We start from the raw sequence: 27,991 nt of genomic DNA on the forward strand, positions 1-27,991 counted from the left end.
AAAAATGCAAAGAGACGGGGCGGAGCCGCAAGCCCGCTGTCACTCTCTCAGTAATTCCATAGTAGATTCACAGTTTATCTTCAGGCTATTAGCAAGCAAATTAACTAACTGTAAGGTAGAAGGTCCCGGCGAATACGAGAGAACGCAAATCAGTCCTCGGCTTTTGCAGAAGTAATGCGGAATAATGGAATACTTTTCCCTGGGTGTCTGAACCGGCTGTGTTGTCAAACTGGGGTCTTTGTTCTTCTTTGATCATATCTGATTGTTATTGAAAAAGGGAAAGTAAAGACTATACTGGCTTTGAACCTTGGCTTTACATTCGGAGGATGAAATCTTGCATCTATTTGCCACTTGAATAACACCAACGAGGTGTCGCATTGCCTATTCACAGGGCTTCTCTCTAGGTATCTCATCGCCTAACCTCTTCTTGGGAACACTTGCTCGTGGGTCGGAACTATGATGTGGACTTGGTTTGCTGTTTTTACCTGCACTGGACTATCTGGTATTCTTGCAGGTTTGTATTTTTTCTTTAAAAAAAAACCTGCTTCTAATCGAATTCAATTCATAGGCAGTGTATTCATTGTGTACAACAATGTAGCGTTCCCGCTGTCTCGGAACAATACGCCTGACAAGTGCAGCAACGGTGACAAAAGTATTTCCTTACGCTCCGCTCTGTTGACCACCTCGGGTCAACATTCTATTTGTGTCGAGGTGAAACTCGTGTCTCATGATATCACTGAGATTTTCTCTATAATGTAGAATGTTTTCAAACGAACCACAAATATACCGATATGTTTTTATAACTCAACCTCAAAAGACCCATAACAATGAAGGCTACTGTGAGCTACCATCCATTGTTGACTGCCAAAAATCTATTTTGAATACCTGCCCACATTATAAACAGAATTGTTGTGTTATAGAAAAACATGAAACCCCCGTTCCCCTGTGTGCATGTTGGCCGTGGAGAGGGCTCTTAAAGATGGCAGTGTTGCCCAGCAGGTGTTCTTACATACCACACCCAATGCATCTGGAACTCGTCTGGAGTGCACATCCTCCTCCCATAGCTGCCCAAAAATTGATCTCTGTCAAAGTCCACACTGAAGCATTCAAGTCTAAACTTTTAGCTTCAAGTTTAGATTAAATACACAAGAGATCCTCGTCCATCTCCTATAACCTGTCCTATCTCTCTTCCTATAGATTTGGGTCGTGTAGGGGGGGTAGCCGCTCGTTGTGAGAGCCAGGCGTGTAACCCCCGAATGGGCAATCTGGCGCTAGGTCGCAGGGTCCTGACCCAGACCGTGTGTGGCTACAAGGGCACCGAGCCCTACTGCTCCTACTCTGACCCCTCCTCCTCCACAGCGCCCTGCCCCCCGGCCAGGTGTGGGGAGTGCAATGCGGCCCTCCCCCTGCAGTCCCACCTGGCTGCAGCCATGGCCGACTCCTCCTTCCGCCACCCCAACACCTGGTGGCAGTCGTCCGGGGAAGTGGAGTCTGAGACTCTGCAGCTGGATCTGGAGGCAGAATTCATCTTCACCCACCTGATCATGGTGTTCCGCTCACCCCGCCCTACCGCCATGACCCTGGAGCGCTCGCAGGACTTCGGGCAGACCTGGAAGATATTGCAGTACTACGCCAGGAACTGTAGCGCCACCTTTGGACTGAAGGAGGGAAAGGCAGTGCTGGACAGGGCCCTTTGCACCTCCAAATACTCTGGAGCTTACCCCTGTACCAGGGGAGAGGTGAGGTGTGTGTGTGTGTGTGTGTGTGTGTGTGTGTGTGTGTACAGAGACAGACAGGACTGTCTGAGACAGAACCAGGTGTTAGTCCAGACAGCAGCTCAGACTCACACCTCTAGCCGTTCAGGATGTGCCCTGTCATGGCACCTTACTTATGGACGGATGAACAGCTGGAAGGAAGGATGATAGATGTTGGCTACTGTACTACACACAGGAGTGTCCACTCCACTTCCCCCCATTCATAAAGCTAACTTGCATATTCCCCTGTGTGTCTGAATCATGGGTCTCTAATCTAAATACAGGTACTAATCAAAACCGTGATGAGTTGAGTCAGGTGTGTTAGTGCTGTTCTGGAACTCCAGTCTGCACACCCTAACCTCTCTTACAGCTCTCTACACCCTGGGTAGTCCATAGAGCCCAAGACAGCAGCAGCACTACGGAGGATAGTGTTATTACTAGGGAAGGATGGTTATCAGGTGGGGGTGGGAATTATGTGGCAAGAAAGGGTTCCTGGCAGCTCCTTGATGTCTAACTGAAAGAGTGTGTGAGTGGTTTCAGCTCCTACCAAGGCAGAGCTAACAGTACACAGTGCAGGGAGATCATGTAGTGCAGGGTTCCCCAACTGGCAGCCCACGGGACCAATTTGGTGGTTTTATTTGCACCGCCCAAATTTTCTGAGAATACTTTTTTTTTTTTTTTTTTTTTTTTTTTTGTTGGACATAAAAGACTGTAAAAACACCAGGTAATCAGCTCCAAGTAATTTTCATTTAGGAAATCTGTTCCCAAGTATTCCCACTCATAATAGAGAGACACGTGATCGTAAACAAATGTAAGCAAGGTTTTAAATGATTGTTTTAGTCAAACATTATATCTGTTTGGGCTTCTAGCGGTTCATTTGCCTTCTACAAATTATTTCCAATTATGATCCAGCCCATCCGCTTCAGAAAATAATGGGCCGCGGCTGAATCTAGTTGATGATCCCTGATCTAGTGCATGTTGACTCTGTAATGACTCTAGTTGATGATCCCTGATGTACTGCATGTTGACTCTGTAATGACTCTAGTTGATGATCCCTGATGTAGTGCATGTTGACTCTGTAATGACTCTAGTTGATGATCCCTGATGTAGTGCATGTTGACTCTAGTTGATGATCCCTGATGTAGTGCATGTTGACTCTGTAACGACTCTAGTTGATGATCCCTGATGTAGTGCATGTTGACTCTGTAATGACTCTAGTGGATGATCCCCGGTGTAGTGCATGTTGACTCTGTAATGACTCTAGTTGATGAACCCTGATGTAGTGCATGTTGACTCTGTAATGACTCTAGTTGATGATCCCTGATCTAGTGCATGTTGACTCTGTAATGACTCTAGTTGATGATCCCTGATGTAGTGCATGTTGACTCTAGTTGATGATCCCTGATGTAGTGCATGTTGACTCTAGTTGATGATCCCTGATGTAGTGCATGTTGACTCTGTACTGACTCTAGTTGATGATCCCTGATCTAGTGCATGTTGACTCTGTAATGACTCTAGTTGATGATCCCTGATGTAGTGCATGTTGACTCTAGTTGATGATCCCTGATGTAGTGCATGTTGACTCTAGTTGATGATCCCTGATGTAGTGCATGTTGACTCTTTATTGACTCTAGTTGATGATCCCCGATGTAGTGCATGTTGTCTCTGTATTGACTCTAGTTGATGATTCCTGATGTAGTGCATGTTGACCCTGTAATGACTCTAGTTGATGATCCCTGATGTAGTGCATGTTGACTCTAGTTGATGATCCCTGATGTAGTGCATGTTGACTCTGTAATGACTCTAGTTGATGATCCCTGATGTAGTGCATGTTGACTTTGTAATGACTCTAGTTGATGATCCCTGATGTAGTGCATGTTGACTCTAGTTGATGATCTCTGATGTAGTGCATGTTGACCCTGTAATGACTCTCGTTGATGATCCCTGATGTAGTGCATGTTGACTCTAGTTGATGATCTCTGATGTAGTGCATGTTGACTCTGTAACGACTCTAGTTGATGATCCCTGATGTAGTGCATGTTGACTCTGTAACGACTCTAGTTGATGATCCCTGATGTAGTGCATGTTGACTCTGTAATGACTAGTTGATGATCCCTGATGTAGTGCATGTTGACTCTGTAATGACTCTAGTGGATGATCCCTGGTGTAGTGCATGTTGACTCTGTAATGACTCTAGTTGATGATCCCTGATCTAGTGCATGTTGACTCTGTAATGACTCTAGTTGATGATCCCTGATGTAGTGCATGTTGACTCTAGTTGATGATCCCTGATGTAGTGCATGTTGACTCTGTAATGACTCTAGTTGATGATCCCTGATCTAGTGCATGTTGACTCTGTAATGACTCTAGTTGATGATCCCTGATGTAGTGCATGTTGACTCTAGTTGATGATCTCTGATGTAGTGCATGTTGACTCTGTAATGACTCTAGATGATGATCCCTGATGTAGTGCATGTTGACTCTAGTTGATGATCCCTGATGTAGTGCATGTTGACCCTGTAATGACTCTAGATGATGATCCCTGATGTAGTGCATGTTGACTCTAGTTGATGATCCCTGATGTAGTGCATGTTGACTCTAGTTGATGATCCCTGATGTAGTGCATGTTGACTCTGTAATGACTAGTTGATGATCCCTGATGTAGTGCATGTTGACTCTTTATTGACTCTAGTTGATGATCCCCGATGTAGTGCATGTTGTCTCTGTATTGACTCTAGTTGATGATTCCTGATGTAGTGCATGTTGACCCTGTAATGACTCTAGTTGATGATCCCTGATGTAGTGCATGTTGACTCTAGTTGATGATCCCCGATGTAGTGCATGTTGTCTCTGTAATGACTCTAGTTGATCATCCCTGATGTAGGGCATGTTGACTCTAGTTGATGATCTCTGATGTAGTGCATGTTGACCCTGTAATGACTCTAGATGATGATCCCTGATGTAGTGCATGTTGACTCTGTAATGACTCTAGTCGATCATCCCTGATGTAGTGCATGTTGACTCTGTAATGACTCTCGTTGATGATCCCTGATGTAGTGCATGTTGACTCTGTATTGACTCTAGTTGATGATCCCTGGTGTAGTGCATGTTGACTCTGTAATGACTCTGGTTGATGATCCCTGATGTAGTGCATGTTGACTCTGTAATGACTCTAGTTGATGATCCCTGATGTAGTGCATGTTGACTCTGTATTGACTCTAGTTGATGATCCCTGGTGTAGTGCATGTTGACTCTGTAATGACTCTGGTTGATGATCCCTGATGTAGTGCATGTTGACTCTGTATTGACTCTCGTTGATGATCCCTGATGTAGTGCATGTTGACTCTAGTTGATGATCCCTGATGTAGTGCATGTTGACTCTGTAATGACTCTCGTTGATGATCCCTGATGTAGTGCATGTTGACTCTAGTTGATGATCTCTGATGTAGTGCATGTTGACTCTGTAATGACACTAGTTGATGATCCCAGATCTAGTGCATGTTGACTCTGTAATGACTCTAGTTGATGATCCCTGATGTAGTGCATGTTGACTCTGTAATGACTCTAGTTGATGATCCCTGATGTAGTGCATGTTGACTCTGATGTAGTGCATGTTGACTCTGTAATGAATCTAGTTGATGATCCCTGATGTAGTGCATGTTGACTCTAGTTGATGATTCCTGATGTAGTGCATGTTGACTCTGTAATGACTCTAGTTGATGATCCCCGATGTAGTGCATGTTGTCTCTGTAATGACTCTAGTTGATCATCCCTGATGTAGTGCATGTTGACTCTAGTTGATGATCTCTGATGTAGTGCATGTTGACTCTGTAATGACTCTAGTTGATGATCCCTGGTGTAGTGCATGTTGACTCTGTAATGACTCTGGTTGATGATCCCTGATGTAGTGCATGTTGACTCTGTAATGACTCTAGTTGATCATCCCTGATGTAGTGCATGTTGACTCTAGTTGATGATCTCTGATGTAGTGCATGTTGACTCTGTAATGACTATAGTTGATGATCCCTGATGTGGTGCATGTTGACTCTAGTTGATTATCTCTGATGTAGTGCATTTTGACTCTGTAATGACTCTAGTTGATGATCCCTGATGTAGTCCATGTTGACTCTGTAATGACTAGTCGATCATCCCTGATGTAGTGCATGGTGACTCTGTAATGACTCTAGTTGATGATCCCTGATGTAGTGCATGTTGACTCTGTAATGACTCTAGTTGATGATCCCCGATGTAGTGCATGTTGACTCTGTAATGACTCTAGTTGATGATCCCCGATGTAGTGCATGTTGACTCTGTAATGACTCTAGTTGATGATCCCCGATGTAGTGCATGTTGACTCTGTAATGACTCTAGTTGATGATCCCTGATGTAGTGCATGTTGACTCTGTAATGACTCTAGTTGATGATCCCCGATGTAGTGCATGTTGACTCTGTAATGACTCTAGTTGATGATCCCCGATGTAGTGCATGTTGACTCTGTAATGACTCTAGTTGATGATCCCCGATGTAGTGCATGTTGACTCTGTAATGGTACTGCTCCACAGGCTTTTCCCTGGTAGTATTGCCTACATGTTATCCTGTCATCTTTTTTGATCCGCTGTATCGTACATCCAAAAGCAGTCTTCCCCTGTGAGTGGTGTGTGTGTGTGTCCATGCAAGTGTGAACATGTGAAAGTGTGTATGTGTTTATTTGAGGGACCCAGCTAATATAAGATACTTGTGTCATGTTGTGATGTGCTTGCAATGCATGTGTGTGTGTGAATGTTTTTGTGTGTCAGGGAAGCGAGACACTGTGATAGTAGCATGACCTTTACCCTCTAACCCCTGTGTGTTGACCCTGAGGTCAGGGGAGGGGTCCAGACTCCAGTGTCTTTCAGCTCCTCAAAACAGAGCCTGCTATACTAAACCATCCTCCACTCTCTCTATCGCTATGGCTACTATATTTATCTTGTGATGTTCATCATTAACTAAAATCATAATGCTGACATAATGCTGACAGCTCAATTGTCTGCGGCCTGTCTGAGGTGATGACAGCAAGGCATGTACAGAACTGTGTGTGTACTTTACCACGGGAGCTGAGAGTTGTGCTCCGTGTGTTTATGTCCATACAGAGGGCAAGGTGCACACGCGAATATGCCTACCCTGTCAGGCTTTCACCTACTAGCTCAATATGTCAAGTGCATCTCTGTGTGACTGTGTGTTTGTGTCTGTGTGACTGTGTGTTTGTGTCTGTGTGACTGTGTGTTTGTGTCTGTGTGACTGTGTGTTTGTGACTGTGTGTTTGTGTCTGTGTGACTGTGTGTTTGTGTCTGTGTGACTGTGTGTTAGTGACTGTGTGTTAGTGTCTGTGTGACTGTGTGTTAGTGTCTGTGTGACTGTGTGTTAGTGTCTGTGTGACTGTGTGTTTGTGTCTGTGTGACTGTGTGTTTACATATTGAATGTTTGAGCTTAACTGGAGTGACAGTTATGTGTCGAGAAGGTGACTGTGTGTATATACACCCGTGTGTGTGTTTAGTCAGTGTTAAGTGTTTGGGCTCCTGCAATCAGATAAGTGTTTAGCTGTGATGGATAGCAAGAAGGAGGGAGGGGGAGGAGATGTGTCTTAGCTTGGAGCGATACTGTGAGGGAGCAGGTATTCCCAGCTTTCCCCCTCCTTTATCTGATGAACATTAAAAAGCATGTCATCTCTTGTGCTGAGAGCTGAACATGTTCATCTGAATGGGGGAAAACCTGGGAGGCTTGTTCAGGTACTAACTGAAGAGGTTGTTGGAGAGCTCAGGGCTCCTTGTGTTATTTATGAGGTCAGCTGGGCTGGAAGAATGTGTGTTTAGGTGTTATAGAGACTGTGATCTTCTTAGGGAGGGAGCCGTCCAACCAGAGCCCCACACACACCTCTCTCTCTCTGTCTGTCAGGGAGGAAGTGCCCTTTGCCCTGATGGAAGTTGGTCCTGCAGGCGAGACGGCCCATCCCCCTCCTCTCGCGATCTCTCTCTCTCTCTCTCTCTTGCTCTCTCCCTCCATCAATGCCCATTGTTCCTGTTTACCAGAATACAGTCCACAGTGCTTTGAAGGAATTAGGGCTGTTAAAGCCAGACTTACACTGTTTTTCAGATTGTAACAGGAAGAAAAGATTATGAGCGTAGAAAAGCCACACGCTCCCCCTAACTAAGGTTTCTGTGGGACTGCTCTCTCTGTTTCTATAGTTTGACAGAGAGAGCATACCCAGACAATGACTTGACATTTCGTATGCACGAAAAACTTGAATGCTATTCTTCATTTGTTTGTTTGTATGTGTGTTAGAGTTTGCATTCGTTGTGTGGGCTGCATGAAGTCTGTGCCCACTTCCTGCAGCTGGAGCATACAGAAGGCCTCTTGTGGAATCTTTGCAGGGTTTGGAAATGTTGATTGGGTAAGTGTGTGTGTAGTTGGGAATGTTCATTGGATGTTGTGTGTGGAGTTTGGGATTGTCCATTGGGGATGTGTTTGTGTGTGGGGTGTGTGTGTGTGGGACAGTGTTGCTGCGGTGTCGCCGGGCTATCGCAGAGCCTTTGTCCAGGGCTAAGTTATGTGGGGCTGCATCTCTCGCCCGCTCTTTGTCTCGTCCTCCTCTCCCGCGGACTGGCGCCCCTTGCCCTATTTGTTGTGTTCCCTTAATTGCGAACACAATGCCGTGACTCTGTGACCTATTCCAACAACAGGGAACTTAATAGTGCTCCTCCCATCACACCCCAGGCCAGCCATACAGCCAATGGGGACACAGCATGGGCTCGACTCACACAGTCAACCCCCCCAAAAACACACACACACCCCTCACCCAATGGTATCTATGTCAGGGATACTTCTCTGTATACATCAATGATGTCGCTCTTGCTACTGGTGATTATTTGATCCACCTCTACGCAGACGACACCATTATGTATACCTCTGGCTCTTCTTTGGACACTGTGTTAACTAACCTCCAGATGAGCTTCAATGCCATACAACTCTCCTTCCGTGGTCTCCAACTACTCTTAAATGCTAGTAAAACTAAATGCATTCTCTTCAACCGATCGCTGCCCGCACCTGCCCGCCCGTCCAGCATCACTACTCTGGACGGTTCTGACTTAGAATATGTGGACAACTACAAATACCTAGGTGTCTGGTTAGACTGTAAACTCTCCTTCCAGACTCACATTAAACATCTCCAATCCAAAATTAAATCTAGAATCGGCTTCCTATTTTGCAACAAAGCCTCCTTCACTCATGCTGCTAAACATACCCTTGTAAAACTGACCATCCTACCGATCCTCGACTCGGCGATGTCATTTACAAAATAGCCTCCAATACCCTACTCAACAAATTGGATGCAGTCTATCACAGTGCCATCCGTTTTGTCACCAAAGCCCCATATACTACCCACCACTGCGACCTGTATGCTCCCGTTGGCTGGCCCTCGCTTCATATTCATCGCCAAACCCACTGGCTCCAGGTCATCTACAAGTCTCTGGTAGGTAAAGCCCCGCCTTATCTCAGCTCACTGGTCAGCATAGCAGCACCCACCCGTAGCACGCACTCCATTAGGTATATCTCACTGGTCACCCCCAAAGCCAATTCTTTCTTTGGCCGCCTCTCCTTCCAGTTCTCTGCTGCCAATGACTGGAACGAACTGCAAAAATCACTAAAACTGGACTCTTATCTCCCTCACTAGCTTTAAGCACCAGCTGTCAGGGCAGCTCACAGATTACTGCACCTGTACATAGCTCATCTGTAAATAGCCCATCCAATCTACCTCATCCCCATACTGTATTTCTTTATTTACCTTGCTCCTTTGCACCCCAGGATCTCTACTTGCACATTCATCTTCTGTACATTCTACCATTCCAGTGTTTAATTGCTATATTGTAATTACTTCGCCACCATGGCCTATCTATTGCCTTACCTCCCTTATCCTGCCTCCTTTGCACATGCTGTATATATATTTTTGCACTGTATTATTGATTGTATGTTTTGTTTACTCCATGTGTAACTCTGTTTTGTTGTATGTGTCGAACTGCTTTGCATTATCTTGGCCAGGTCGCAGTTGCAAATGAGAACTTGTTCTCAACTAGCCTACCTGGTTAAATAAAGGTGAAATAAAAAAATACATACTCTCCTCCAATAACACTCCCTCCCAGCATCACACACTTCCCTCAATGACAACTAACTCCCCTTAAACAAACACACTTCTGCCCCAGTGATATCTGTGGCAGAAACACACTTCTGCCCCAGGGATATCTGTGGCAGAAACACACAGCCCTCTCAGGAACATAATTCACCCTCAACAACAACAGCAGCAGTGTAAGCAGGTTGCCATAGGGGCAGTCACCAGGGTGATGGCAGTTGTGCTTGGGCTGGAGGGTAATATGGAGGGATCATCAATTTAGGGATGCACGACTCAGAGAGGGAGAAAGAAGGAGAGACCGAGAGAGAGGTGCAGAAAAGAAGCTGCGTTGTCACCAAGTCTTGCATAATAACATAGTGCCACTAACTCGTATCATTTTGACTGACTGTTGGATTGGTTGATTGACAGGTGATCTACCGTGCCCTCCCCCAATGGGAATCTCTTGACCCGTATGGGGTGGCAGGCCAGGAGCAGCTGAGGGTGACCAACGTGCGCATACGTCTGCTGGAGCGCCAATCCTGTCCCTGCCAAGCCAAAGATCCCACCATTGGAGCCCCGCTCACCCAGCACTTCGCCATTTATGACCTTATTGTGAAGGGCAGCTGCTTCTGCAACGGGCACGCCGAGCAGTGTGTCCCTGCGCCCGGCTACCTCCCTGTCAGGGACAGAACTAACCACGTGGTGAGTGTGTGTGTGTGTGTCTGTGTTTCTGTCTGCATATCTGACTGTCTGTGTGCATGCATGCGTTTTGTGTATCAGTCATTAGCATAGTGATGAGGGATATCACCTTTCTCTGTCCCACTTCCTGTGCTGGGCTTGCTCTGTCTGGGTAGATAAAAAGCTGCCTTTCCTGTGATCCAGATTACAAAGGAAATGTTGATATGGATTCAGCACTGGGCTAATGATGGTGTGGAAGTCTCAAAAAGTGTGTGCTGATAAAGGTGTGAATGGACATGACTGATTCAGTGTGTAGATTGACATTAGAGATGCAGCGAGCGTTTCCAGACTGCCTGTGGAACTTCTATCTCTGCCGTCTCCACAAGCAGTTCCGCCCTTTTGAAGCAGAGTGCCTATTCTATTGCAATCAGCAGGCCCAGAGAGCAGGGAAAGTGAGTGTGATGAGTGTGACAACAGAACCTTTACACTGGAGACACAGACACAAAGACATAGACACAGAGACTGTCTGACTGTGGGTAACTATAACTTTGTGTATGAGTGTTAAGCCCACAATAGCAGTGTCTGTGGCAGTATTACAGTATCTAGGAGCTTGTATGTTTGCAGCCGGTCAGTCTGTCTCCTCTGTGTGAGCCCACTGTAATCAGAGGTGTCTGTCTGTCATCCTCCCCCATAATATCACTGGCTTATCTAGTAACCCAGTGGGCTACACCTAGTTAACTTAGTTTGGACTTGACTCTATCTAGGCTACAAAAGCATCCTCAGAATGTGTTTTAAGCTTTTAAATGTTGATATTCTAAACATTAGGATATATCACAATACAACATGACCTAACGTTGTAGGAACGTCAGTGTGTCGTGTGATATGAGGGAGAGTTGGGTAAACAAGCATTGAGACGTGGGACGGTATGAGGTTATATAAGTACTTTCTCTCTCTCTCTCAATTCAATTCAATTCAATTCAATTCAATTCAAGGGCTTTATTGGCATGGGAAACATGTGTTAACATTGCCAAAGCAAGTGAGGTAGACAACATACAAAGTGAATATATAAGGTGAAAAACAACAAAAATGAACAGTAAACATTACACATACAGAAGTTTCAAAACAGTAAAGACATTACAAATGTCATATTATATATATATATATATATACAATGTACAAATAGTTAAAGGACACAAGATAAAATAAATAAGCATAAATATGGGTTGTATTTACAATGGTGTTTGTTCTTCACTGGTTGCCCTTTTCTCGTGGCAACAGGTCACAAATCTTGCTGCTGTGATGGCACACTGTGGAATTTCACCCAGTAGATATGGGAGTTTTTCAAAATTGGATTTGTTTTCGAATTCTTTGTGGATCTGTGTGATCTGGGGAAATATGTATCTCTAATATGGTCATACATTGGGCAGGAGGTTAGGAAGTGCAGCTCAGTTTCCACCTCATTTTGTGGGCAGTGAGCACATAGCCTGTCTTCTCTTGAGAGCCATGTCTGCCTACGGCGGCCTTTCTCAATAGCAAGGCTATGCTCACTGAGTCTGTACATAGTCAAAGCTTTCCTTAATTTTGGGTCAGTCACAGTGGTCAGGTATTCTGCCGCTGTGTACTCTCTGTTTAGGGCCAAATAGCATTCTAGTTTGCTCTGTTTTTTGTTAATTCTTTCCAATGTGTTAAGTAATTATCTTTTTGTTTTCTCATGATTTGGTTGGGTCTAATTGTGCTGTTGTCCTGGGGCTCTGTAGGGTGTGTTTGTGTTTGTGAACAGAGCCCCAGGACCAGCTTGCTTAGGGACTCTTCTCCAGGTTCATCTCTCTGTAGGTGATGGCTTTGTTATGGAAGGTTTGTGAATCGCTTCCTTTTAGGTGGTTGTAGAATTTAATGGCTCTTTTCTGGATTTTGATAATTAGTGGGTATCGGCCTAATTCTGCTCTGCATGCATTATTTGGTGTTTTACGTTGTACACGGAGGATATTTTTGCAGAATTCTGCGTGCAGAGTCTCAATTTGGTGTTTGTCCCATTTTGTGAAGTCTTGGTTGGTGAGCGGACCCCAGACCTCACAACCATAAAGGGCAATGGGCTCTATGACTGATTCAAGTATTTTTAGCCAAATCCTAATTGGTATGTTGAAATGTATGTTTCTTTTGATGGCATAGAATGCCCTTCTTGCCTTGTCTCTCAGATCGTTCACAGCTTTGTGGAAGTTACCTGTGGCACTGATGTTTAGGCCAAGGTATGTATAGTTTTTTGTGTGCTCTAGGGCAACAGTGTCTAGATGGAATTTGTATTTGTGGTCCTGGTGACTGGACCTTTTTTGGAACACCATTATTTTGGTCTTACTGAGATTTACTGTCAGGGCCCAGGTCTGACAGAATCTGTGCATAAGATCTAGGTGCTCTCTCTCTCTCTCTGTCTCTCTGTCTCTCAGCAGTTTGCTTTCTGTCTCTGTTTCGACCCAGGACAGTCATATCTACCAAACCCAAACAACCAGATCATGGCAAGACAGTGAGGAGAGATTAGAAGCCTGTAAACACACTCAAACAAGACGGGAGGGTGTGAGTTTGTGTACATGTTTTCCTCCCTAATTAGAACCAGAATGTCCTAACAAGGTAGGAAAACAATAAACTTTTTGAAAAGTCAGGACTTTGTTCATGTTCTGAATTTCTTCAATTGCTATTTTAGGCTTAACGGTTAGGTTTAGTGTTTGGGGCTAAGGTCAGGGTTACGGTTAGGGTTAGGGTTTGAGGTTTAGGTTAGGTTAAGGGAAAATAGGATTTTGAATGGGAATATATTTTTACTCCCCAAAAAGTCCTGAAAATTCTGAGTACTCCTCGCCATGGAACGGGGCGTGGTCGGTTGTGGGTGGGGTCAGGCCTGAACCGGCCCCACCCACCACATGTTTTCATTGGTTGAGGGGCATTCGCATTCCACCACGCTCTGCTTGGTGATATGTCAGCACATACAGTATCAGTCAAAAGTTTGGAAACATCTACTCATTCAAGGGTTTTTCTTCATTTGTACTATTTTCTACATTGTAGAATAGTAGTAAAGACATCAAAACTATGAAATAACACATATGGAATCATGTAATAACCAAAAGTTTTAAACAAATCAAATATATATTTTATATTTGAGATTGTTCAAAGTAGCCACCCGTTGCCTTGATGACAGCTTTGCACACTCTTGGGCGGCAGGGTAGCCTAGTGGTTAGAGCGTTGGACTAGTAACCGGAAGGTTGCAATTTCAAACCCCTGAGCTGACAAGGTACAAATCTGTCGTTCTGCCCCTGAACAGGCAGTTGACCCACTGTTCCTAGGCCGTCATTGAAAATAAGAATTTGTTCTTAACTGACTTGCCTGGTTAAATAAAGTTTAAAAAAAGAATAATAATAAATAAATAACGCTCTCGGTAGCCGATGTGAACAAAACCTTTAAACAGGTCAAAATTTACAAAGCCGCTGGAAAAGACGGATTACCAGGACGCGTACTCAAAGCATGCGCAGAACAACTGTCAAGTGTTTTTGTACACTGCTGCTACTCGCTGTTCATTATCTATGCATAGTCACTTCAATCCCACCGACATGCACAAATTACCTCAACTAACCTGTACCCCCGCACACTGACTTGGTACCGGTGCCCCCTGTATATAGCCTCGTTATTGTTATTCTTATTGTGTTACTTTTTATTATTACTTTTTATTTTAGTCTACTTGGTAAATATATTCTTAACTCTTTTGGAACTGCACTGTTGGTTAAGGGCTTGTAAGTAAGCATTTCACGGTAAAGTCTACACTTGTTTTGTTTGGCACATGTGACAAATAAAGTTTGATTTGATTCTCTCAACCAGCTTCATGAGGTAGTCACCTGGAATGCATTTCAATTAACAGGTGTGCCTCGATAACAGTTACGAATTTATTTCCTTCTTAATACATTTGAGCCAATCAGTTGTGTTGTGAGAAGGGGTGGTATACAGAAGATAGCCCTATTTGGTAAAAAACCAAGTCCATATTATGGCAAGCACAGCTCAAAACAGCAAAGAGAAACAACAGTCCATCATTACTTTAAGAAAAGAAGGTCAGTCAATCCAGAAAATGTCAAGAACTTTTAAAGTTTCTTCAAGTGCAGTCGCAAAAACCATCAAGTGCTATGGGGAAACTGTCCCCCACTGAGGACCGCCACAGGAAAGGAAGACCCGGAGTTACCTCTGCTGCAGAGGATAAGTTAATTAAGAGTTAACTAATTAACTGTGAGACGCAGAGTAGGTGAACGGATGATCTCCGCATGTGTGGTTCCCACCGTAAAGCATGGAGGAGGAGGTGTGGGGGTGCTTTGCTGGTGACACTGTCTGTGATTTATTTAGTATTCAATGCACATTTAATTAACATGGCTACCACAGCATTCTGCAGCGATATGCCATCCCATCTGGTTTGCGCTTAGTGGGACTATCATTTGTTTTTCAACAGGACTATGACCCAACACACCTCCAAGCTGTGTAATGGCTATTTGACCAAGAAGGAGAGTGATGGAGTGCTGCATCAGATGACCTGGCCTCCACAATCACCCGACCTCAACCCAATTGAGATGGTTTGGGATGAGTTGGACCGCAGAGTGAAGGAAAAGCAGCCAACAAATGCTCAGCATGTGTGGGAACTCCTTCAAGACTGTTGGAAAAACATTCCAGTTGAAGCTGGTTGAGATAATACCAAGAGTGTGCAATGCTGTCATCAAGGCAAAGGCTGGTTTACTTTGAAGAATCTCAAATATAAAATATATGTTGATTTGTTTAACACTTTGTTTTGCTTAATACATGATTCCATATGTGTTATTTCATAGATTTGATGTCTTCACTGTTATTTTACAATGTAGAAATACCTTTGAATGAGTAGGTGAGTAGGTGTTTTCACACATCGAAAATATTAGTTTACTCCATTGCTATGGTCACCGGTGCCTGTCCTTTGTGTGTGGTGTAGTGTAATTTTTGGTTTGCCTTCAAAATAAAAATCCCTAATTGAAAGTGACGCAAACTAATACAAATAGTGGAATCATGCTACATTTGGACTAGATAATGCTAATTAAGGTTGGAATGTTGTTAGATAATTTAATATTAAATACAATAATTCATTAGTTTGACAATAAACATTAAACAAATCAAATCAAATTGTATTTGTCACATACACATGGTTAGCAGATGTTAATGCGAGTGTAGCACAAGCATTTCGCTACACTCGCATTAACATCTGCTAACCATGTGTATGTGACAAATAACATTTGATTTGATTTGAAATCCCACTGGATGTATTAGACTGCATAATTGCTTTGGGGCATACAGTATGCACTGTACAGCCTTACCCCATTTCATGGGTGCACAATCCATGGGTATCAGCCTACTTAGTGAAACCCACAGAACATAACTATGTAGAGTTTACACAAATATTAGCATCTTAGCTCTTTTGCAGGACTCTGAAACCACTGTGAAATGAGCCATATTAGATCTGAATTTTCAATACACAATAGGTGGACTCGTGAGCTAATGTGGCTGGTTTCACAGTTGTTTCTGAGTCCTACAATAGAGCTAATACACTAATATGTGTTTAAACTCTACATAGTTATGTTCTGTGGGTGTCACATAGGTTGGGCTGTTAAGTGCAATTTGAATGTTCAATATGCAGAATAGACTGACTGGGAAAGGGATTTCCCAAGGTCAAAGTCTTGCAATGAGAGCTAAGATGCTAATATTTGTGTAAACTCTTGAGAATTGTTTTCTATGGGTGTGACTGTGTATGTAGGCTGATACCCTATTTCCTGGGGGCACAATCCATGGGTAAGGCCGTACAATGCATATAAGTATGCCTCCAAAGCAATTATGCAGTCTAATACATCCACAGTAGGATTTCATTTTTGTTGTTGTTGCAAACAACAGGTGTGGCCTAACAGTGAAATGTTTACTGACAGGCCCTTCCCAACAATGCAGAGAGAAAGAAAATAGAGAAATAATAGAAAAAATAAAACACAATAATAAAAGTAGTAATAGATACACAATTGGTAACGATAACTTGGTACTGGTACCCAATGTTGAGTTGATGTGCAGGGGTACGAGGTAATTGAGGTAGATATGTACATATAACTAGGAATAGAGTGACAGATAGTAAACAGTAGCAGCAGCGTATGTGATGAGTCAACAAGGGTCAATGCAGATAGTCCTGGTATCTATTTGGTTAACTATTTAACTAACAATTTAGCAATCTTATGGCTTGGGGTTAGACTTGGTGCATTGGTACCACTTGCCATGTGGTATCAGAGAGAACAGTCTATGACTTGGGTGGCTGGTGTCTATGACCATTTTTAGGGCCTTCCTCTTACACCGCCTGGTATAGAGGTCCTAGATGGCAGGGAGCTCGGGCCCAGTGATGTACTACTAGGCTGTGCGCACTACCCTCTGTAGCGCCTTGCGGTTGGATACCAAGCAGTTGTCATACCAAGTGGGGATGCAGCCAGTCAAGATGCTCTCAATGGTGAAGCTGTAGAACTTTTTGAGGATCTGAGGACCCATGCCAAATCTTTTCAGCCTCCTGAGGGGGAAGAGGCTTGTCAATGAGGGACTTTTATTCTGAACCGCAATTCCACTTTTGTGGCTAATTGTTAATGTGGCTAGCTTCACATAGGTAGGGACAAGCATGTACCAGGGCAGCATTCAACAGGAGGACTGACATAACGTTGGCCAACGTTCAGATATAAATGTATTATGTAGAACAAATATGCCTTTCTGATTTAAGAAATCATGTCAGTTCTATTCATGGCATTTGAGTCTGCAACGTTCCAAAACGTTTTTTTTTACTGAACATGCCCAGGCGAACCCATTGAGTTACACGAACCCAGCTCTGCGCATCTCTTGTCTGGAAGGCCTCAGCAAATGAAACCGTGTGGTGGGCGGGGTAGACCGGGCAGACCACACTCACAACCAACCCCGCCCCCCTAAGTGTGTCGTGGTGAGGGGCTTCTCAAAGATTCACTAAGCTGTGTGTGTGTGTGTGTGTTTGTGTGAGTAGAGTAAACCCAGTAATCAGTGACCTTGATATTGAGGGTTATTAGTGCCCAGAAAGTTTAGTGCAGTCCGAATGTTTTTGGGGAGAAACAGTGTTTTTGTTGTTGTGTTGCAGGGCTCACAGGTCCAGACCACATGGGAGGGTGATCATGGTCTGTGTGAGCCATTCTGAGTTGACCACAGAGCCAGTTTTTGACCCACATCCAACCCTCCTGGCCCATGCTCAGCTACTGGAGAGTTAGCAGCAATTCGCATAGCAAGCGGAGAGGCAGTATGAGTATCTCAGGGTTATAGAGACTTGCACAGTAACTGGAGTCTGAGAATGAGTTTCTGCAGAGGTGTTGGAATTTAAAGACTGCACCTCATGGAGAGTATTGTGCTATACAGGTGTTTGCCTGAGTACACACACACGCTGATGATCGGATTAACACACACACTTATCATGTTGTTTGGATGAATACACACACACACACACACACACACTGCTGATGAATGACTTAATTTCACATTAGCCAATAAAGCTTTCGTGGGGGGGAGCTGTCGAGGTCTTCCTGAACACCCCTCTGTACCGTCTGCCACCCCTCCCTGTCCATGTTCAACAACCTCTTTATCAGAGGGTCAGAGTGTTTGAAATACAGGCCTGTCAAAACGGAACACGCACAAGCTCTTGGAGATGGGGGGTGCAGGCATTAGTGTGTGTGCATTTGTATATGTATGTGCATTTTATTTGTGTGTGTGCTTGGGAGCCTGGCTGCTTGGGTTTGTATTTGTGCGTGTGTGTATTGGTGTTTGTGTATGCGCTAATTGTCCCATATCCCGCAGGTAAACATGTGAAATTGTTTGGAATACCAGCTGTCTGGAGCTTGGCCAATGTCTCTCTCTTCTCTCCTTCCCCCCTCTTTCTCCTCTCCTCCCCTCTCTTCTTCTCTCTACTTGCCTCCTTCCCCCTTTTCCACAATCAGTCCTGGTTACAGATGATTTCATTCTCATTGATGTAGTTCTGTACACAGAGTTCTTTCACTCCTTTTCTCTTTGTTTGTCCATTCCAGACCTACCACATCCATTTCTCACACTGTCTTACCTGCCTGTCCTTATCTTCCTCCATTCTCCTGGTTGATGGAATATGGTTGGGGTTATGTCTTGGGCTGGCACAGTGGCTGGGATTGAGTTTGAGATAAGGTTAGGGTTAGATCTGGGGTTAGTGCAAGGGCCTGGGATATGTCCCAGTTCCGGTAGCTACAGGTCTCTCCCATGCCTGTGTTTAACCCTCTGTGTGAGCGTCTGTGCAGCATAGGGGAGGGGAGAGGGCATTTTGAGGTAGAGGGCAGCAGCCTCTATAGCCATACACTGTGGGAAACAGAAACTACCACAGGTGTTGGAGTGTTGTTGAGCGTTTGTGTTCAGTGTGTGTGTGTGCGCATGCGTCAGTGTGCTTGAATGTGTGCGTGTGTGTGTGTTCAGGCCTCTCTCTGTGTCTCTGTTCCCCACACAGAGGCACTGTAACCCAAACAGATAAATAGCTACCTCAGATGCCATGTCAACCTCCCACCTAGATCACATCATTAACCACTCACAGGAATGACAAGGAGACTGTTATTGTGCTCTCAGCGCTGCATATTTCCGCAGACACACACACATACACACACACTCAGACACGGTCCTTTTCAGGCCCCTTTCGTCATGAGGCCAATGTTCATTTCCAGCGATGAAGCCAAACAATCAGTCTCCATTCAGCAATTACAGGACAGGACCTGAAAGAGAACAGGCAGGGGAGCCCCCCCGACCCCCAGGGGTTAGACTTGGGGTGCTGCTGCTCTCACATGGGAACTGCTCTCTCCCTTACACTGACCTCTTTGTCCCCTCCTTCCTCTCCTCTCTCCTCTTCCTCTCTCTCAGGTTCATGGGAAGTGTGTGTGTAGTCACAACACTGCAGGTGTTCACTGTGAGCGCTGTGCTCCGCTCTACAATGACCGACCCTGGCAACCTGCGGACGGACTCACAGGGGCTCCACATGAGTGCAGGAGTGAGTGACACTACTGCTATTCACTATACACTAGGGCCAGGAGTTTTATCTGAGGATAGGATCTGGTCAGGAAAAACTCACGGCCCTACTTACAGCCATCATTGATCATAATGACCAATCAGTGCCTGTTTAGAGAAGATTGACAGATATCTGTGATTCTGATGTCCCGCCCTGTCTCCCTATAGAGTGTAAGTGTAACGGGCATGCCCAGAGCTGCAGTTTTGATTGGTCGGTGTGGCGGGTGTCCGGCCAGCGCAGCGGAGGTGTGTGTGAGTGTCTACACAGCACAGAGGGACGCAACTGTCAGAGCTGTAAGACTGGCTTCTACAGAGACCCCCAGAGGGCGCACACGGCCCAGGACTCCTGTAAACGTAAGACAAACTCTCGCACACGCACTCCAGATGGCTAAAGCAAAAGCTCAATGTACTTCAAAGATTTCAAGTAGTATTTGAACCCATGTCTGACTCACATTCACTGGCTTGCTCTATCACTCACTCACTGACTCAATCACACAAACACTCACACACATAAACACACACCGTAGGAATCCAGAGAACATGAGACCCATACGCACCGTATACACACACCCTTACTGGCAGAGCCAACTCATTCCTGCCCGGAATGCTGATTGCTGAGATCGCAAGCCGAGACGTGCTGGATAACGTCGCTCCTGATGGGCACCTGGTTCTTTGTGTGTGTGTCTGAGTGTCAGTGTTTGCTGTTTGCGTTCACCTGTGAGTCACTGGAGTGGTTCGTCATCACTAATCAACACAGTGGCGGCTCATGTAAGGAAAGGGAAAGGGGGATACCTAGTCAGTTGTACGACTGAATGCATTCAACTGAAATGTGTCTTCCACATCTAATCCAAGGACCTTGTGTGTTGTTTGTGCTCTGTGATGGGACTTAAGTAAACACTAGATACCCATCCATAAACACCACAGTGGTTACATTCTCAGATTATCTGTCTGATTTGACCCAGTGAGCTCAGTCCTACAGTTATGCAGAAGGCTGGGGAGACGCTGGCTGGTGTGTGTGCGTGTGCGTCACTGCATGCTTGTGTGCATGTGTTTAGGTTTGCCTTTAGGGAAGTCTGTAGCATTTCGGTATTTTCACATTGTCAACAAGTGAGAGTGGAACACATATTTGGGGAATGTTTGTAGACAGGACACGTTTAGGAGGGGAACCCCAGTGTCAGAGTGAGGTTGAAATCTGACAACTGAGGAATTTCCCTCCGTCTCTAGGAACACATTTCCAATTCCAGGCATGGCGGAGCTCTTTAAAGAAAACACACAATCGAGCCGCAAGCTCACACACACACAGTAACAATGAGTGTGTGTGAGAGATACATTTTAGTTTGTTTTCTAAGTGGGTGTGTTCTGTGGTTGTTCGGGCAGCTGCTCTGTCACGTATCACTACAGACCCATAATGTTCTCATTGTGAGAGCTCACTGCGTCAACACACACACACACACCTCTCCACACATTCTCATCTCTAAACTCCAATTATTATACAACTACTGTATTAACAATGTCCTATTATACAACATGATCCTATTATACAACATGAGAGAGAGAGGGAAAGTGTGTGTATGCACCTGCGTGTGTGTGTGTGTGTGTGTGTGTGTGTGTGTGTGTCGATGGCTTTGCTGCTTCTGGGCTGGTATTGTTCTCCTGTAATGATTAACTTGAGGCGATTGAACACTACAGTCTCAACAGGACCTCAATAGATGATTTTCAGGAAGAGAAATTATTTGAAGTTCAAGTTTATTATCGTTAATCGGGAGAACCCTGAAGAGAAAGACTGTCTCTCCTAGCTGACTTACATATGCCTTGGGGATTTAGATGTCAGTGTAATGATTCCCCTGTCTTTATGAGTGTGTGATTGTGTGTGTGTGTGTGTGTGTCTGTGCGTGCATGCGTGTGTCCGTGAGTGAGTGTGTGTGTGTGTGTGCGTGCGTGCGTGGTCTGCATGGGTCTTTACAAGGTCTGTTGATAATGAAAGATACAAAATGAATGAAACAACAGATGCATCTTATCTTATATTTGTTGCCCACGGCGATAAGTGATAAAGGTACAGCCTTGTCTGGGTCTCAGACAGTAGAGCCTTGTGACATCATCTCCCTGCACCCAGACAGGGGAACGGGGGAGAGACACAGGGGGTCTGGCTCTGGTTATATAGTAATTTACTGCCAGTGGGGTAGGATGGGGGGGGTTCAATCATCATTAAACAACAGAAATAAAGCTCTACACCACCCCTCCTCCTCCCCTTCCCATCTCTCCTTCCCTCCTCTTGTCTCTCTAGTCCCCCCCCCCTTTGTATCCCTCGCTCTGATGAGTACAGATTTATGGTGACTACTTTGGCTGTTACTCTCACCCCCTGCAAAGTTTTCTTGTAATTCACATACTATGAGGACAGCAAGAATGTGTATGTGAATTTATGTGTACATTTTATGTGGTGTGTGTGTGTTTTGAGCCTTTGCAAGTTGTGTGTTTTTATAGGAGGGGGGGGGGGGTGATTGTGTGTGTGTGTGGTGGTTGTTGAGTGGGCAGAACATAGCACTGACTGTGCTTGTCCCTCTATCTTATATTGCTGCAGTCTGTTAAAAGAACACTCAGCAGAGAGAAGGGAGAGAGAACTGTGGAAGGTATTTGAGAAAGATGTGTGCGAGTGTGCGCACGACTGTGCATTCCCGCGCGTGTGCTTGGGTGCATGCGCCTGTGGTAGCCGCGTGCATGTGTCCTTGTGTGTGTGATGGCGATCTGATAAGAGGATGACAGAGAGACCATTGTGCTTCGTGGTCCAGGAAAACCTTGGACTGTTCCAGTCAGTCCAGAGTCCTTTGGGAAGTGGTCTCTCTCCCTCTCTGTCTTATCTCTTCCTCCTCCAGGCTGGGCTATAATGAGGTGGCACGCTCTGGAGTGTGTCTATCTGTGTGACAGTTACACAAAGGGAACTCTACATGACTAATACGTGCCTAATAAAGTCATAGGTAGAAAAACAAAATATACTCAACTGGAAATGTTGCCAGCATTAGGGTTCTCAATCTGAATGTGTGCAGTGGTTTACTTTGAATGGATTTGATTGGCTGTGGTTGAGTGTGGTGAATTTAATTGCCTGTGATTGAGTGTGGGTGGATTTGATTCGCTGTGGTAAGGTGCAACTAGATCCAAATTAATGTCTGTGGTTTATTTGTGAGGAGATAACATTGGGTTGAGTACCGATGTATTTGATTAGCTGTGGTGGAGTTATTGTTGTATATGTGATGTGCCATGTCTCCCCTCTCTTTCTCCTCCCCCCAGCATGCGGCTGCCACCCCCTGGGTTCAATACCATTCCACCTGGGCAGGGGGTCTCTCTGTGACCCTACCAACGGAGACTGTGTCTGCAAGCCCGGCGTGGGGGGCTCCCACTGCGACAGGTGCATGGTGGGATACTGGGGTTTCCATGATTACGGCTGCCGTCTGTGCGACTGTGCGGGAGACTGTGACCCCTTTACAGGATACTGCATGTCTGGGTGAGTCATATATACAGTTGAAGTCAGAAGTTTACATACACCTCAGCCAAATACATTTAAACTCAGTTTTTCAAAATTCCTGACATTTAATCCGAGTAAAGATTCCCTGTCTTAGGTCAGTTAGGATCACCACTTTATTTTAAGAATGTGAAATGTCAGAATAATAGTAGAGAGAATGATTTATTTCAGCTTTTATTTATTTGATCACATTCCCAGTGGGTCAGAAGTTTACATACACTCAATTAGTATTCCTTAGCATTGCCTTTAAATTGTTTAACTAGGGTCAAACTTTTCGGGTAGCCTTCCACAAGCTTCACACAATAAGTTGGGTGAATTTTGGCCCATTCCTCCTGAAAGACCTGGTGTAACTGAGTCAGGCTTATAGGCCTCCTTGCTCCACACGCTTTTTCAGTTCTGCCCACAAATTTTCGATGGGATTGAGGTCAGTGCTTTGTGATGGCCACTCCATTACCTTGACGCTGTTGTCCTTAAGCTATTTTGTTAGAACTTTGGAAGTATGCTTGGCGTTATTGTCCATTTGGAAGACCCATTTGCAACCAAGCTTTACTTCCTGGCTGATGTCTTGAGATGTTGCTTCAATATATACACATGAAGTTCCTTCCTCATGATGCCGTCTATTTTGTGAAGTGCACCAGTCCTTCCTGCAGCAAAGCACCCCCATAACATGATGCTGCCACCTCCACAACATGATGCTGCCACCCCCGTGCTTCACGGTTGGGAAGGTGTTCTACGGCTTGCAAGCCTCCCCCTTTTCCCTCCAAACATAATGATGGTCATTATGGCCAAACAGTTCTATTTATGTTTCATCAGACCAGAGGACATTTCTCAAAAAATTACGATCTTTGTCCCCATGTGCAGTTGCAAACCATGGTCTGGCATTTTTATGGCGGTTTTGGAGCAGTGGCTTCTTCCTTGCTGAGCGGCCTTTCGGGCTATATCGATATAGGACTTGTTTTACTGTGGATATAGATAATTTCGTACCTGTTTCCTCCAGCATCTTCACAAGTTCCTTTGCTGTTGTTCTGGGATTGATTTGAACTTTTCGCTCCAGAGTACGTTCATCTCTAGGAGACAGAACGCGTCTCCTTCCTGAGTGATATGACAGCTGCATGGTCCCATGGTTTTATACCTGCGTACTATTGTTTGATGAACGTGGTACCTTTGGGCGTTTGGAAATTGCTCCCAAGGATGAACCAGACTTGTGGAGGTCTACAATTTTGGAGGTCTTTGCTGATTTCTTTTGATTTTCCCATGATGTCAAGCAAAGAGGCACTGAGTTTGAAGGTAGGCCTTGAAATACATCCACAGGTACGTCTCCAATTGACTCAAATTATGTCAATTAGCCTATCAGAAGCTTCTAAAGCTATGACATCATTTTCTGGAATTTTCCAGGCTGTTTAAAGTCAGTCAATTTAGTGTATGTAAACTTCTGACCAACTGGAATTGTGATACAGTGAAATAATCTGTCTTTAAACAATTGTTGGAAAAATGACTTGTGTCATGCACAAAGTAGATGTTCTAACCGACTTGCCAAAACTATAGCTTGTTAACAAGAAATGTGTGGAGTGGTTGAAAAACAAGTTTTAATGACCTCAACCTAAGTGTATGTAAACTCCCGACTTCAACTGTATACCAGTCTCAACGTCAACAGACTGGCCAATAAAAATAAAAGATTAAGATGGGCAGAAGAACACAGACACTGGACAGAGGAACTCTGTCTAGAAGGCCAGCATCCCGGAGTCGCCTCTTCACTGTTGACGTTGAGACTGGTGTTTTGTGGGTACTATTTAATGAAGCTGCGAGGTGAGGACTTGTGAGGCGTCTGTTTCTCCAACTAGACACTCCATGTACTTGTCCTCTTGCTCAGTTGGGCACTGGGGCCTCCCACTCCTCTTTCTATTCTGGTTAGGGACAGTTTGCGCTGTTCTGTAAAGGGAGTAGTATACAGCATTGCATGAGATCTTAAGTTTCTTGGAAATTTCTGGCATGGAATAGCCTTCATTTCTCAGAACAAGAATAGACTGACGAGTTTCAGAAGAAAGGTATTTGTTTCTGGCCATTTTTAGCCTTTAATCGAACCAACAAATGCTGATGCTCCAGATACTCAACTAGTCTAAAGAAGGACAGTTTTATTGCTTAGCCTTTTAAAATGATAAACGTGGATTAGTTAACACAACGTGCCATTGGAACACAGAAGTGATGGATGCTGATAATGGGCCTCTGTACGCCTATGTACATATTCCATAAAAAATCTGCCGTTTCCAGCTACAGTAGTCATTTACAACATTAACAATGTTTTCACTGTATTTTTGATCAATTTGATGTTATTTTAATGGACAAAAAATGTTATTTTCTTTTAAGTGACCCCACATTTTTGAACGGTAATGTGTGTGTGCGTGTGTGTGTGTGTGTGTGTGTGTATGTATATATATGTATATATATATATAAATATATATATATACCATCGGATATGATATCTATAATATTAAGTTTATATTAACAGCAAGTGTGTGTGTGTGTGTGTTTATATGTGTGCAGGTCAGATCTGGACCTGTATAATCTGGAGGGTAATTCCAGTGAGCTGGTGAGGATCTTCAAGGCAGATGAGCTCTTTTCTGCCCTACACTACTCAGGTTAGACATGGGGTCACCAGTGTGTGTGTGTGTGTGGTATGCAGTCTGCTCCACAGCCCAGTGCCCAACTGTTAATGGTTAAGTAGTGAAAGTTATTGTACATCCTTACAAGGGCAGAGAACAAAGATCTGTGATTCTGTGTGTCTGTGGACAGTTTCCAAAATGTCCCTCTCCGAGACCTCCCAAGGCCTTCAGCTGAGTGAGACAAATTCCTCCTTGATCTCACACACACATACTCACACACACTGTCCTCACATTCCTAAGTCACCACTTATCTACGTCACACACACACACACACACACACACACACACACACACACAGAGCAGGTGTCAGTCACATATCTGGACGGGGTATTGGTGTGTAATATGTCAATATGATTGTGTCCCCTGCAGAGAAATGTGAGTGTAAGGAGCAGGTCCTGGCCAACAGCAAACTCTTCTGCACCATGAAGTTTGCCTATGGTGAGTACTGAGACACACATGAACAACAGCGAGAGAGATTGTGGTAATAAAACCATATTTGTTTTTTTTTGCTTCCTTGGTTTCCATTGTGTTGTTTGTTTATTGATAACTCTATGTAAACAGTATTTTATTGTACAATAAAGGCTTTCCCTCTCTATCCCTATCTTTGTCTCATATCTCCCTCCCTCTTGTTCTCTCTCTCTATCTCGCTCTCTCTCTCCCTCCTCTCCTCCCTCCCTCTTTCTCCCTCTCTCCTTTCCTATCGTTTTCTCTCTCCCTCTCTCCTCCCCCCTCTCTCTCTCTCCTCCATCTTTATCTCTCCCCTCCCTCCCTCTCTCTCTTCTCCCCCCCTATATCTCTCCCCTTCCTCCCTCTCTCTCTTCTCCCCCCCTATATCTCTCCCCTTCTTCCCCTCCCTCTTTTTCTCAGTGTTGAAGGTTAAGGTCTTGTCAGCCCATGATAAGGGCTCCCATGCTGAGTTGGAGGTGAAGGTTCAGAAGGTGTTGAGTCAGAGCACTAAGGTGAAGATCCAGAAAGGACGAGTAACACTCTACCCAGAGTCCTGGACCGCACGGGGCTGCACCTGCCCCATCCTCAACCCAGGCCAGTCTCACACACACACACACCTATACACACACGCATTCACAGGCACACGTGTGCACACAAGCAGTTACGTACGTACGCACGCACGCACACACGCACACACGCATGCACACACAAACGCAGGGCTGCTGAGCTAATGATGTCTCTGTTTATGCTTTGACTACTTAGGTGGGGAGTACTTGGTGGCGGGCCATGCAGACAGGAAGCAGAACCGTCTTATCGTCAACATGAAGAGCTTCGTCAAGCCCTGGAGAGCCAGCCTTGGACGCAAGGTCCTCACACTAATGAAGAAAGACTGCACCTGGTAAACAGACTGGAGGACACTGGGAGTTGGACAGACTGATAGATGGAGAAAGAAGACACTGCCATTCATTTGTTTTTGCCTTCTCTGGAGGGGGAATTGTCTTATTGAGGTAGGGACTAAACAGACTATAAACGCCCACCCCTATCTGCCCTGGGCCAATAAGAGTGTGTGGCTGGCAGAGAGAACATACACAGACTCTATGAGCCTCTGTTTGAGTGACAGTTCGGCCCTCTCTTCCAAGCGCACATACACACACAGCCACTCCCTCTCTCTAGCACTTTAGCCCATGGCAGAAGGGCCAATAGGATCATGTGTTGACCTCAAGACTGGACAACAGAAGGACACATTTGACCCCTTGTGACCCCTGTAGGAAGGCTTGTGGTGGATGACCTATGCCTCATTCCCCGATGTGTTCTGTTACAACAAACTGCCTGTCAAGCTGTGTAACAGAAACAGATTTGTACACACAGAATGATGTTGAATAAGCCATGCATGCCACTACAGGTGGTTGAGTCCAGGTGTGTTTGCGAATGTGTATGTGTGTTGTGAACTCTGTCTGTGTGTGTGTGGCTGCGTGTCTGATGAGTCTAATTGATCCATTTTTTACTTTGAAATTTGGGCAGGATAACCTATAGAGATGTAGCATCTCTTGTGGAGGGGTTCCTGATAAAAACAGTCCAATCACAACAACATATACCACTGTATATATATATATATATATATATATATATACATATACAGTGCCTTGCGAAAGTATTCGGCCCCCTTGAACTTTGCGACCTTTTGCCACATTTCAGGCTTCAAACATAA

General features: G+C 44.7%; 1 protein-coding gene across 1 annotated transcript; it reads left to right on the forward strand.

The window, feature by feature from the left end:
• Positions 1-32: 32 nt before the first annotated feature.
• Positions 33-27,991, forward strand: LOC115107079 (netrin-4-like). Its single transcript, XM_029630450.2, has 10 exons — positions 33-514; positions 1,198-1,739; positions 10,321-10,593; positions 19,519-19,645; positions 19,831-20,016; positions 22,945-23,158; positions 25,718-25,812; positions 26,206-26,274; positions 26,704-26,877; positions 27,046-27,991. Exons 1-10 carry the CDS (start codon positions 457-459, stop codon positions 27,183-27,185), a joined length of 1,878 nt encoding a protein of 625 aa, XP_029486310.1. The 5' UTR covers positions 33-456; the 3' UTR covers positions 27,186-27,991.

This window comes from Oncorhynchus nerka, linkage group LG23 (assembly GCF_034236695.1).
Source record: "Oncorhynchus nerka isolate Pitt River linkage group LG23, Oner_Uvic_2.0, whole genome shotgun sequence".
In the NCBI taxonomy this organism is placed as follows: domain Eukaryota; kingdom Metazoa; phylum Chordata; class Actinopteri; order Salmoniformes; family Salmonidae; genus Oncorhynchus; species Oncorhynchus nerka.

Coding starts and splice junctions, on each gene's coding strand:
- LOC115107079 (XM_029630450.2), top strand. CDS start 457: ATGATGTGGACTTGGTTTGCTGTTTTTACCTGCACTGGACTATCTGGT. Junction 20,017..22,944: donor GGCCCAGGACTCCTGTAAAC/GTAAGACAAACT, acceptor TCCTCCCCCCAG/CATGCGGCTGCCACCCCCTG. Junction 26,275..26,703: donor CACCATGAAGTTTGCCTATG/GTGAGTACTGAG, acceptor TCTTTTTCTCAG/TGTTGAAGGTTAAGGTCTTG.